Consider the following 13,137-nt stretch of genomic DNA (forward strand, 5'->3'; position numbering starts at 1 on the left):
ATATTTGGAATAAAATAAATGATGATATTAGCATTAGAGGGTCTATATTGCCTAAAATGTCATTGATTCAAAAGTCGCTTATACCTTTTTCAAAAGATAATCAGTTTTTGAATATTTGGTCTCATAAGGGGATTGTAAACATTTAAGATTGTTATGAAAGGGGTCAATTAATATCATTTGAGCAATTGATGAATAAATATGCTATACCACATAATACATTTTTAAAGATTTTCAATTAAGAGCATATTTAAGGGATAAGCTTGGACCAACTATATTTTTACCTAGTTGTACTGAAGTAGAACTTCTTATTAGGAGAGGAATTGTTAAAAAAAAATATTTTTATGATATATTCATTTTTATAAGCAGGAACTCTCAAACAAGGACCATAGATTTAGATAGAGATGGGAAACAGATTTGAATATTACAATTGATCAACAAATATGGAAAGATTTATGCAAGATTTATGACTAATACTATTAATGTTAGATATAGATTAGTCCAATATAATCTTTTACATCGGTTATATCGCACACCATAGAGATTTAAATCAGATTTATCTGATCAATGCTTTAGATGTGGTGCAGATGTAGGATCTTTCTTACATTCAACTTTGTTTTGTCCCAATGTAAGGTCTTTTCGGAAAGAGCTATGAAATTTTTTGGAACAAGTTACAGGAATTGTTTTTCCGCAAAGTCCTAATTTATTTTTATTAGGGAATATTGAAGGTACAAGACCTAAATTAAAATGATCAGTTTATCAATTGGAATTTATTAAATTTGCCTTAGCAGTAACGAGGAAATATATTACAGTTACTTGGAAGTCTGAAACATTTATGGGTATATTAAAGTGGCATGCAGAGAGATTCAAAGTTCGGAAAAAAAATTACATATAATTTGAGAAATAAATATTCTATGTTCATGAAAATTTGGTACCCGTATACACAAATAATGGGATTAAATTTGTAATGATATCCTTCCTATGCATCTAGATCTGCAAGATTCTCCTCTGAATAGTTATGAAGAATTTGGAGATATGTGCTGGATGATGCTTCTCTATGTAATCCAAATATTATCTATTTCTTTCTATTTATACTTATAGACTTATAGTATGTATATTAGCTTTTTTTGAGGAGAGGAGGTTAGGTGGGATGGGTTTTTTGGAATGGGATGAAAACTATCAAATATGTAACTTCATTTGTTTCTTTTGGAATCTGCATTAATTATCATTACTACATGTATGGAAAATTTTTAAATAAAATACTCAAAAAAAAACCAAAACCAAGAATATGACTGTGGACTTCAGGAGGAAGTTAGAGGAACATGTCTCAGTCCTCATCATGGGCTCAATAGTGGAGAGGGTCAAGAACTTTAAATTCCTGGGTGTCAACATCTCTGAGGATCTGTCCTGGAGCCTCCATGTTGATGCAATCACGAAGAAGGCTTGTCAATGGCTATACTTCGTGAGGTGTTTGATTAGATTTGGTATGTCACTGAAGACTGTCAAAATTTTCTTCAGGAGTACCATGGAGAGCATTCTGGCTGGTTGCAGAAGCAAAATTTCAAGACAGGAATAAACTCTGGAGGGCTGTTAACTCAGCCTGTGACATCACAGGCACCAGACTTCACTCCATTGAGGACATCTACATGAGACAGTGTCTTAAAAAAAGCAGCTTCTATCCTTGAAAGACACCACCACCCAGGCCATGCCTTTCTTCATTCTGCTACCATTGGGGAAAAAGGTACAGGAGCCTAAAGAGGAGTACTCAGTGGCACAAGGACAGCTTCTTCCCAGCTGCATCAGATTCTTGAATAAACAATGAACCAAACCCACTGCCTTACTTTAGTGCAGTATTATTTTTAATTTTTAAAGTAATGTTGTAAGATGGTTATAATATGAATGTTTGCACTATGATACTGCCATAAAACGCCAAATTTCGTGACTTGTTCATTACAATAAATTCTGATTCTTCTTCAGATTAAACAGAACCAGGATGAGGAAAAGAAGCAGCTATGCAGTCTTCGAGATCAGCTCAAACCAACTTTACAGTTAGACCATAAAGAGGTGAGCCACGATATTGACCTTTTTCAATGTAACATTCATTGTCTACTTTGTGTTTAATATAAATTTAAAATGTTTAATTGAATGTGATGTCTCCAGGTATAATGAAGCCTACACATACTATGTAAATATTCAGTGCATGTTTTTGTAAGTGTATATTTTGTCTGCAGCACTGCTTGCCTGAAATTAATTATTAAATATTAAAATGATAAAAATCCCAGAGATCCTCTGCTTGGATCAGGAGCTACAACCCCGAAACAGAAAAAATGCTTCCAAGCTTGATTAACTGCTTAAAAGAAAAGTTAATTTTGGCATCTAGAAATATGTCACTTAGATATCAAAGGTATGAATTAACTCATTTTGGATATCCTTAACAGCTACATTTGACAGAGGCACAACTTCTCTGTCATTCAAAAAATAAAAGTATCTTCCACTTGTGGCTGGTGTATATTGAGTACCATCAGTTACTCAAAAGACTGTTGCTGAGAAACTAATAGACTTTTATTCACTTAAGAACAAAGGCACATTAATACTGTTCGACTGTCCTACATTGTGGAAGCCACCTTTATAGAGGAGCCTGTGGGGAGGGGTCACAGATACATTCGGCCAATAGGTGTGCCTGACCAGACAATTACATGCAGCACCTCATTCACTCCTTTTGTAAAAAAAAGAGTCCAGCGGGGTGAAGTATAACTTACAAAGTTACAATTGAAAAGTCACAAATTCAGTCATTCAGGCGGTCTGGTCTTTTGCTGGGACTGTCGTACCGGTTGTGGCTATGGTGCAGCAGCGGGGTCCTGGTCGGTCTCAGATGCCTGTACAAACTCATCAGTGTTGTGCTGGTGGGTAGACACCGATGAGCCCAGCGTCTCCTCCCTCGGGGTAGAGGCAGATACCAGGGGTCAGGTGCATTGTGTGTGTTCAGCAGTGAGGGGAGTGTGGGGTGATCATTTGCAGTCTCCAGGGCCCCTGAAGGAGCCAAGTCCTGACAGAAACTCTGTCTTCATGTCTATTAGGGAATGCCATGTAGGTATATTGGGGGTTGGTATGGAGGAGATGAACCCTTTCGACCAATGGTTCAGACTTATCGCTCCTCACTTGCTTCTGGAGTAGGATGGCGTCTGGGGATGTCAGCCGTGCCGATAGTGTGGTCCCTGACGCAGAATTTCTGGGAAAGGAAAACACACATTCATGTGGTGTGGTTTATGGGACCTGATAGAGTAGAGTGCCTCCGGGAGGACCTCTTTCCAGCTGGAGATTGTGAGGCCCTAAGACCACAAGGCTGGGAGGACTGCCTTCCAAACCATAGCATTCTCCCTGTAAAGGTTAAAACTTTGTGTTTTTGATTCTTAGTTAATTTTGTGCCTGTTTCTTTAAGAGAACTATTGTTTGAAGTGTTACCATAGTAACTATGGTGTTGTAGTGCACTACCAGTGACCACAAAGACTAGGCTGATGGAACGATAAGCTTTAATATACAGAAGAACTTGCTGGCCTGGATCCAGGTATAGGAATGGAGGAAAGGGAGAGGTGTCTCGATCTGTATGGCCCAAGACCACGGGGGAAGAGTCATAGGGTATGAGTCATCAGTGGGCAGGCCAGTTCCATATATTTGCAGGAGTCAACAATAACTATATACAATGGAGTAATCATATCACCACAGATGGAATATGCCGTAATATCCGCCCAGGCTAGCGGCTTGCTCTTTCATTCTACAAGATGTGAAGGAAGTATGAGCACAAGAAATTTTTCTTTGAATTTGTGTATCTTTTTAAAGCTTTTGTATCTCTTTAAGATTGTGTATCTCTTTAAAGTTTTTGTATCTTTAAATACATTTTATATCTCTATCTATCTTTTGTACCCTTATACAGTAAATGCTTTGTTATTCAGTGCTATGAAAGCCTTAATGCGAAGTTATGCAAAATGTTTATTCTGTCTATCAATTCATTAAAAGTACATAAAGTAACAGCCACAGAGTTGGATTTGTTGAATTAAAGAGATTGAAATTTGAAATATCATAGCTCATGCTTTGGAAGGTGATACTCTGAAATTATGCTGTATTAGAATAAAGAAAGTGTTGTCTGTACTCCCTCTCCACTTGCCCATTACCCCGGCGGTTGTTACAAGTGGTCCTACTTGTGACAATGCCCCTGGCAAACAGGTACAGGTGCAGCTCACTACTCGTAAAGGAAGGTTCCTGGTCACTGTGGATATAACTGGGAAAACCGAGCAGAATGAAGAGGAAGCACAAGGCCTTGATGATTGTGGCAGCACTCGTGTCCGAGCAGGAGATGGCAAATGGGAAACGAGAGTATTCATCAATGATGATAAGAAAATATACATTGCAGTCAGTCGAGGGCAGAGGTCTTTTAAAATTGACACTGAGTCGCTCAAAGGGGTGGGTGGCTTTAATTAATTGTGCCCTGTCTGGCTGGTAGAAATGCAGTTTGCACTTGGCCCTGACCTGCAGTTCTTTATCATGGATCTGATCTCATTGGTGGAGTTTGGCAGGTTGTGTGCTTTGACAAAGTGAAAAAACCAGGTAACTCCCGCAGGACAGGGTGTCTGGCAGCTCATTGTTTCCCCAGCTGGTACAGAATATTACGATTATAGGTGGACAGTTCAATTCTCCACCTTAGTATTTTGTCATTTTTGATTTTGCCCCACTGCTGATGGTTAAGCATGAACATGACAGCATGTTGATCAGTCAGCAGGATGAATCTCTTACTGGCCACGTAATGGCGCCATTGCCACACGGCTGCGAAAATGACTTGGGCCTCTTTGCTCGACTGAGGAGTGTTGAATCTCGGGGCCCTACCTGGTACATGGAAAAAAAATGCGACTGGCCGGCCTGGTTAAGGATGGCTGCCGAGGCGAAGTCTGACATATCACTTTCCACTTGAAATGGGGTGGACTCGTCCACAGGATGAATTGTGGATTTGGTGATGTCTGCCTTAATGCGATTGAAAGCTGTATTAGCCTCGCCACCAAGGGGAAGGATGTGGATTTGATGAGGGGGGCAGGCCTTGTCTGCATAATTGGGGACCCATTCTACGTAGTAAGAAAAGAACCCAAGGCACCTATTCAGGCCCTTGAGACTGTGTGGAAGAGTAGGCTCCTGGAGTGGTTGCATGAGGTCTGGGTCCGGGCCAATGACATCATTCTCCATGACACAGCCAAGGATGGCCAGATGGGTTGTGTGGAATGTGCACTTGGCCTTATTATATGTCAGGTTATTATATGTGTTTGGCTGTTTTGAGAAATTTCTGGAGATTGACATCATGGTCCTGCAGGTTGTGGCCACAGATGGTGACATTATTGAGGTACGGGAAAGTGGCCCTCAACTTATACTGATCCAGCATGCGGTCTATCTCCTGCTGGAAGAACAAGATGCCATTTATGACACCAAAGGGGACCCGTAGGAAGTGGTAGAGGTGGCCATCTGCCTCGAATGCCATATACTGGCGGTCCTCTGGGTGGATAAGGAGCTGGTGGTATGCTGATGATCGAAAAGACCCGATACTGGGGAATTTGGTGACCATGTCGGCGATGTGAGGGAGGGGATATGATCCAATTGTGTGTATCTGTTGATAATCTGACAGTTGTCCCTGTTCCGTACTACCTCTATCTGCGCTCTCCAAGGGCTGGTGCTAGTTTCAATAATTCCCTCCTTGAGTAAGGGCTGTACCTCTGCCTGATGAAGGCTCTGTCTCTGACGCTGGACTGTCTACTTTTAGTGGCAACAGGTTTACAGTTGGGAGTGAGGTTGGTGAATATCGACGGGGGGCTGTTTTTAAGTGTGGAGAGCCTGCAGGTTTTGTGCGGTGAGCGGTTTGGTTGCTGGCCATGTATGTTGGGGAGTTGAGGAGGGCAGGTGATGTGCAGTGGATGGTTGGAAAATTGCCGGTTACATATGGTGAGGGGTGGATGAGGCCCATCCAACTCTGTCATGCTTTTAAGGTAACTCTGAAAATCAAGTCCCAATAGCACAGAAGCACAAAGCTGAGACATTACCATCAGTCTAAAGTCCTTATATTCAGTACCCTGCACCATTAGAGTCACTGCACAGAAGCCCCAGAAGTACACTGTATGTGATTTGGATGCCAAGAATACCTGGTTCACTGGCAATACTGTAAGGGAGAGGCACCACACTATCTGGGTGTATAAAACTCTGTGTTCCCACTGTCGAATAAGCAACTCGTCTCATGTGGCCTTTTTCCTGGATATCCATCATTGACCTGGTGAGTTGATGCGGACTCTTCTGGTTGAGTGTGGTGGAGGCCAATGTCAGGTTGCTCCATATCGCTGTTGTGGAAGACAGCGGCATCCAAGAAGGCAGCCCCCAAGAAGGCAGCCCCCATGGATTGCACATGGTGCTGCTGACCCCCGGGTGATGGCGTGTCCAAAAGGACAAAAGCACATCCATACTGTTTGACTGTCCTGCACTGAGGATGGGGCTGTGGAACAGTCACCTTTATACAGGAGCCTGTAGGGAGGGGCCACAGGTACAATTGGCAATAGGTGTACCTCTGTCTGACTAGACAATAGACAATTACATGCAACAGTGGTTTACCACATTGACCTCTTAAAAAAAATTATCCAGTTCACAATTGTTTAAGGGAAGGAAAGTAACAAAAACTTAACTGCATCTACGTGACCTGTAAATAACAAGATGTTGAACATCTGTTTGTGATTCCTCTTCTGAGTTAAGAGTATTGGGGAAAAAAACAATTTTATCCTTGGGAGATGATAGTTTGTAGCATGTGTTAAATAATTTAAAGGGGTTTGCCTTCATTAGCTTTTCTTAAGAAAAGATTCATTTACCCATATAAGGACATGCTACAAAAATGCTGCATTAATTAAGTTGCTGGACAAGGGGCCAGAGGTTTGGATCATTGATCTAGAGACATAATTACAAATTCCAAGAAGACAGCTGGGGAATTTAAAATACAAAGTAATTTTTAAAATATCTGCAAAATAGAAAATAAGGAAGTCTCAGTATTGTTAACAAGGAAACTATCAATTTTGCATTCATAATTATCTGATTAATTGATCTAATTTGGCAAAGGAAATCTGAAATCCTTGCCTGGCCTGTATATAACTCCTCCATTCAGAAAATGAGGAAATACCTGCATTGCAGGAAAGTCCACTGAATGTGAATAAATTATCCACAGCTAGTAGTCCTTTAATAATTTGACTCAGCTTCTAAAATTCAATTTTGATGACTTTACTGGAATCAAATTTCAGAAGCAATGTAGACTGTATGATTGTGACTGAATATTCCTCCTGATCCTCCACTTGGGATCTGTAATCTATACATAGCAATCATTTCCTCATTTTCTGAGCCATTTGCAATCTGCTTTTCAATAAATCCCTTTCTTGTGGTTCACCTCTCTCAGACATTATTATTTTTCTCTCCAAGAATTAGTGCAATATGCCTCCAACAATCTACATGTCCTATTTTGACAGCTTTCTTTTTATTTAATTGCCCATGGGATGTGGACATTGCTGACAACACCAACATCTGATGTTCATCCATTTTAGGCCATAAAGTTATAGAGGGAGGAAACAGGCACTTCAGCCCAACGTGCCCATGCTGACCAAAATGTTCCATCCACACTAGTCTTGCCTTACTGTGTTTAGCCTATATCCTTCTAAACCTGTCATAGCCATGTATCTGTCCCAATATTTTCCAAAATGTTGCAATAGCTCCTGCCTGTTCCCTATGTCCAAGTTACACCTCGAGTTCCCATTAAACCTCTGCCTTGCTTCTTAAATTGATGTCCTCTGGTTACCAGTCCCCCTGCTCTAGGCAAAAGACTCAATGCATTTATTCAATCTATTCCTCTCATGATTTTGTGCACCTCAATAAGATCCCTCTCATCCTCCTGCACTCAAAGGAGTAAAGCCCAAGACTGCTTAACCTCTCTCTATATTCCAAGGCCCCAAGATTCTCATAGATCTTCATTGCACCTTCTCCAACTTGACAATATCTTTCCAAAAGCACAATGACCATAACTGAATACAAATGTCACCACCAAGATCTGCAACATGATCTCCCATCTTCTATCCTCAATACTCTGACTGATAAAAGGCAATATGTCGACAGTCTTTTGGTCCACTCGAACTAGCTGTGTGGCCATTTTCAAGGTTCCATGTACCTGTACTCTAAGATCACTCTGCTCTATAACACTCCCCAATTCACTACCATTCACTATGTAGGTACCCATGTTATACTTTTCAAAATGGAACACCTCACATTTCTCTATTTTAAATTTCATCAATCATTCCTTTGCCCACCTGCCAACCGATTAAGATCCTGCTGTAGTTTTTGGCAACAGCTTTCACTAAGTACAGAACCAGATACTTTGTGTCATCTGCAAGCTTATTAATCATGTCATATACATTTTCATCTAAATCATTAGTATAGATCAGCCATTCTCAACCTATTTTGGCAATTACCGCTCGAGATGGCAGAGGTCGACAGCATCGAGTCCACGCTGCTGAAAATCCAGCTGCGCTGGGTGGGTCACGTCTCCAGAATGGAGGACCATTGCCTTCCCAAGATCGTGTTATATGGCGAGCTCTCCACTGGCCACCGTGACAGAGGTGCACCAAAGAAAAGGTACAAGGACTGCCTAAAGAAATCTCTTGGTGCCTGCCACATTGACCACCGCCAGTGGGCTGATATCGCCTCAAACCGTGCATCTTGGCGCCTCACAGTTTGGCGGGCAGCAACCTCCTTTGAAGAAGACCGCAGAGCCCACCTCACTGACAAAAGGCAAAGAAGGAAAAACCCAACACCCAACCCCAACCAACCAATTTTCCGCTGCAACCGTGTCTGCCTGTCCCGCATCGGACTTGTCAGCCACAAACGAGGCTGCAGCTGACGTGGACATTTACCCCCTCCATAAATCTTCATCCACGAAGCCAAGCCAAAGAGAAGAAAGAAGAAGATTCAGCTCAAAGTTTATGGGCCCCCTTCCCTATGAAGCAGTCAAGCTTTGTTTTTTTTTAATGTAGTCCTACCGATTACATAAAAAAGCAAAAATATTTGTTGTCTGAGATGAAAAGAAAACAAAGCTTTTAATTAAACATACTGTGGCTTCCAGGCCCACCCCCCATTGAGAATGGCTGGTATAGATGACCAGCACCACTAGTCGCAGGTCACCAACGGAAATGAAATGTGGAAGGCAACTAATTGCCAACCACATTGGTTATCTGAGATCACACATAGGCCAGACTGTTAAGGACACCAAATAATGTTACCTGAAAGACATGAGTGATCCAGCGCAGTATTTTTTTTAAGAAACCTTGCAGAGTATGTAGAAAAATAGCACTGGCCATTACTGGGGCTAGCTTTTTCCTGAATTACATTGCCCAGTGAGACAAATTGAATTTACCTGTTGCTGTTCACTGATAACATTTATTACGAGTGGATTTCCTGTCTTTCTTTCCCATCCTGATTTCACCCTCACTCCAACTGCCTCTTACTCTTCTTTGCCTATCTAAACTACTGCTTTAATTCATTCTTTGCTTCTGCCTCTTTCCTAATATCCTTATTTTCTCTCTCTCTTTCACATCTGTTTCTTCCATCATCTTCCGAAGATCCCTTGGACTTCTTTGGTGCAAACATTTCCCACCAGTTGAGATGTCATTGTACAAATGCAGCATTTGGTCTTAAATTCCTATACATGGCATGCAGATAAAATTTTGTTTAAATGTAACAGGTAAAAAATGTAGCCATATACAATTCCTTAGAAATTTACGTTAGCACAAAAATAATATTTTCCAATTTGTGTGTTGTCAGGAGAAGAATGTTTATGCATAAACATTTTAAGGGTAACTTTTATAGTTCTTTAATAGATACCTGAGGATTGTATTGTTGCTGAGTATTTCCGGAGTATAGATTGCTTGGCTTAATGTGAGAAAGAGAAATGTAATCTAATAGGTCCACTGGAATTGAATTTGACTTCTTGAAAGAGTTATTCATTCATTCTTCAAGAGTATCCACCCTCATCCTCCTCCTACCATAGTACCAGAAAATCCAACTCACCAGTTGATGAATATATGCAGGAAGAACTTAAATCAGTCTTTACTTCTACCAGTTTGTTTATTTTCTCTTCTGTCCTGCATCACTGATATGTTCTGTAAAAACATTTTCAGTAATAATAGACTCTGTTTACATATGAAGTTCTCAAACAAAGTTTTGAACTCTATGGCCAAGGGAATTTCACTGATTTTATCATTTGTTTATGTTTTCCTCCAGGATTCTGTGAACCGCCAATCTGTTTATAGTATGCATCAACTTCAGGGCAATAAGCAATATGGTACTGAAAAAGTAGGAATCCTGTACAAGAAAAGTGATGGGTTAGTATGATCATAATCTCATTTACCCAGAGATCATTGGTCTTAACAGTATTTGACTACACTGGAATATACCTTCATTATAGTTCTATTTCTTTTATGGTTTAGGTTGCAACTGTTATATTTTGCCAAATAAGAGCCAAGGAAATTAATTGCTCAGAGTTTTAACATTAAGGTAAATTTTGTTGTGATAATCAAGCCGACTAGGATTGCCGTCAAGCATTTCTGACCCGAAAAATTCTAGACCGAGTGGCCTACTGTGCTTTTTGGTTTCTGGTTATTGCGATTCTTGACAAATGTAATAGAATCAAAGTTACCAAGAATAATTCAAAGACTTTAATGGGTATGCTCTTCATAATATTGATCTTTGAACAGATTTGCTGTGAATAATCCAAGAAGCATTCTGTACAATACTTAAACATTTTATTTTCATCTCCCTTTCCTAAAAAGCAAGTCATATGTTGATGTATATTTTGCAGCTCTTCTCCTAAAGCCACTAAAAAGATGTTAACTCTCATACTTGTTTTTTCAGTAATAACTGTATCCCATATATAGTAACTATTAAAATTTCCCACTCCTCCATATTTTCATCTTCCCATTGCTTTGCTGATCATTTTAGCATCTGCTTAACCAACTTGAATGCCGTAGAATTAAATCATATAAGCATTTGAGCATGCAATCGTGGTAGAAAAATAGATATTTTTTGTAATGACCCATGCTTTTAATGCTTGGGTTCTGCATACCTTTTCTTCACCCTACACTACTTCCTGAGTAGATATACTGTGGAAAAAAGTTACAAAATGACAGGGGTGTAGCTTAAATTTGGGATACAGAACTTGAACAATTATATCGCCAGTTTCAGTCTGGAGATGCAACAGTCTAGGCTAGCTGGAGAAGAAAGAGCAGAGAGGATACCGCTCAAGTAGCACAACAAATGGGAAGTATGAATATCGATTATACTTGTGTAATTGTAGATTTTTTTTAACCAATTTTTCAAGTCAAATTTGGGCGTCATCTTTTACCCGGGTAAGTAAGTACCTTCATCGTTCAAGGCGTCAGGAGCTCGGATGGCCGGGAACAGTTGGTAAGTCCATATTCGGAGCATTGGGTGCTTGGATGGGTGGGTGTCCAGGGCAAAATTCTGCGGCTGGAGCGTCAGGAGCTTTGGTCGGCCAGCTTGAGGACGTCAGGAGCTCAGATAGGCGGGTGAAAGGAGCATTGGTGGCAGGCAACCAGGGTGAGGATGCGCTGTCGAGGCGTTGGGAGCTTAGATGATCTGGTGGTTGGGATGTTGGGAGCTCAGATGGGTGGACAGCTGAAGCAAAGTTTTGCGGTTGGGGTGTCAGGAGCTCAGATGAGCAGGTGATAGGGGTCAAAAAAAGAGGTCAACTTTTACATGGATCATGTATAAAAAAACAAAATATTTAGGCCAAAAGAAAGGGCGGGGTTCAGCTTTTGCTCGAGATTGACTATTACACAAGTATATACTATCATCCAAAGAGTGGAAATATAAGCAGTTTCTTGGAGGACAGTGTGCTAGTATCCTGTGATTCCCTCAAAATTGCATTGAGCATTAATTTCTAGAGCCATCTGAGCTTACAAGCCACACATCAGATTCCACCTTAGTACACACGTCCAATGGATTTTTGTTTGTGTTGAAGACATTGATCATTAAATGGTGCATGATGGTTGAGTCTATCTGCAAATTCTCGTGGATTTTTAAATTAAGACGGGCACTACTTCCATTCTGTAAAAATTGGCTCCATTTCCAAACAAACCTAATTAGGAAGACTGGAACTCAATTCTCTCACGTTGCTTTACATTTCATGAATGTCCTAAGGCAGGCCTCCCAATGCCCCTGTCATTTAGAATCCGAATTTAATGTCACGATCAAGCCACGAAATTCAGTGTTTTGCGAAAGCATCAAGATGCAAACATTCATATAAACCATCTTTCAACAACAAATCTTTTTTAAAAAAAATTAGTGTGTGAAGTGTAAAAATGCACTGTCTTTAGTTCATTGATTATTCAGGAATCTGATGGCAGCTGGGAAGAAGCTGTCCTTGTGCCGCTGAATGCTCAGTGCTGGTCTTTAGGCTCCTGTACCTTTTTTATGACATTCCGAAACTTCTCAAACACCTTGCAAAGTATAACTGCTGGCGAGCCTTCTTAGTGATTGTATCGGCATGGAGGCTCCAGGACGGCTCTTCAGGAATTTGAAGTTCTTGGCCCTTTCCACTACTGAGCCTTTGATGAGGACTGGGTCAAATTCCCTTGACTTCCTCCTGAAGTCCATAATCATCTCCTTGGTTTTGCTAACGTGGAGCACAAGGCTCATACCACCACTCAACGAGCTGATCAATCTCTCTCCTGTTCGCTTCTTCATTGGTGTTTGTGATTCTGCCAACAATTGAGTGTCATCAGCAAATTTGTAGATAGCATTGGAATTGTGTCTAGCCACATAGTCATGGGTGTATAATGATTAGAGCAGTGGACTAAGGGCACATTCTTGAGGTACGCCTGTGTTGATAATCAGTGAGGAGGAGACATTGTTTCCAATTTGTACTGACTGCGGTCTTCCAATGAGCTATAGTCGATGAACAGCAGCCGTATGTATGAGTTGCTGTTTTTCGAGGTGATCCAGAGCTGAGTGGAGAGCCAGTGACGTTGTGTCTGCTGTGGAGCAATTATGACAAGGAGTGAATTGCAGTGG

At 40.8% G+C, this 13,137-nt stretch overlaps 1 protein-coding gene across 4 annotated transcripts in view; it reads left to right on the forward strand.

Moving 5' to 3' along the window:
• The window catches only part of unm_sa1614 (un-named sa1614), a 115,738-nt gene that overhangs the window by 59,921 nt on the left and 42,680 nt on the right, over window positions 1–13,137 (forward strand). For all 4 annotated transcript variants that reach the window (XM_069884401.1, XM_069884403.1, XM_069884404.1 and 1 more), the window contains 2 exons: window positions 1,975–2,061; window positions 10,327–10,427. In XM_069884401.1, the coding sequence (XP_069740502.1) occupies window positions 1,975–2,061; window positions 10,327–10,427 (188 nt within the window). The remainder of the gene's footprint in view (window positions 1–1,974; window positions 2,062–10,326; window positions 10,428–13,137) is intronic.

Source organism: Narcine bancroftii, chromosome 6 (genome assembly GCF_036971445.1).
Source record: "Narcine bancroftii isolate sNarBan1 chromosome 6, sNarBan1.hap1, whole genome shotgun sequence".
Classification (NCBI taxonomy): Eukaryota; Metazoa; Chordata; class Chondrichthyes; order Torpediniformes; family Narcinidae; genus Narcine; species Narcine bancroftii.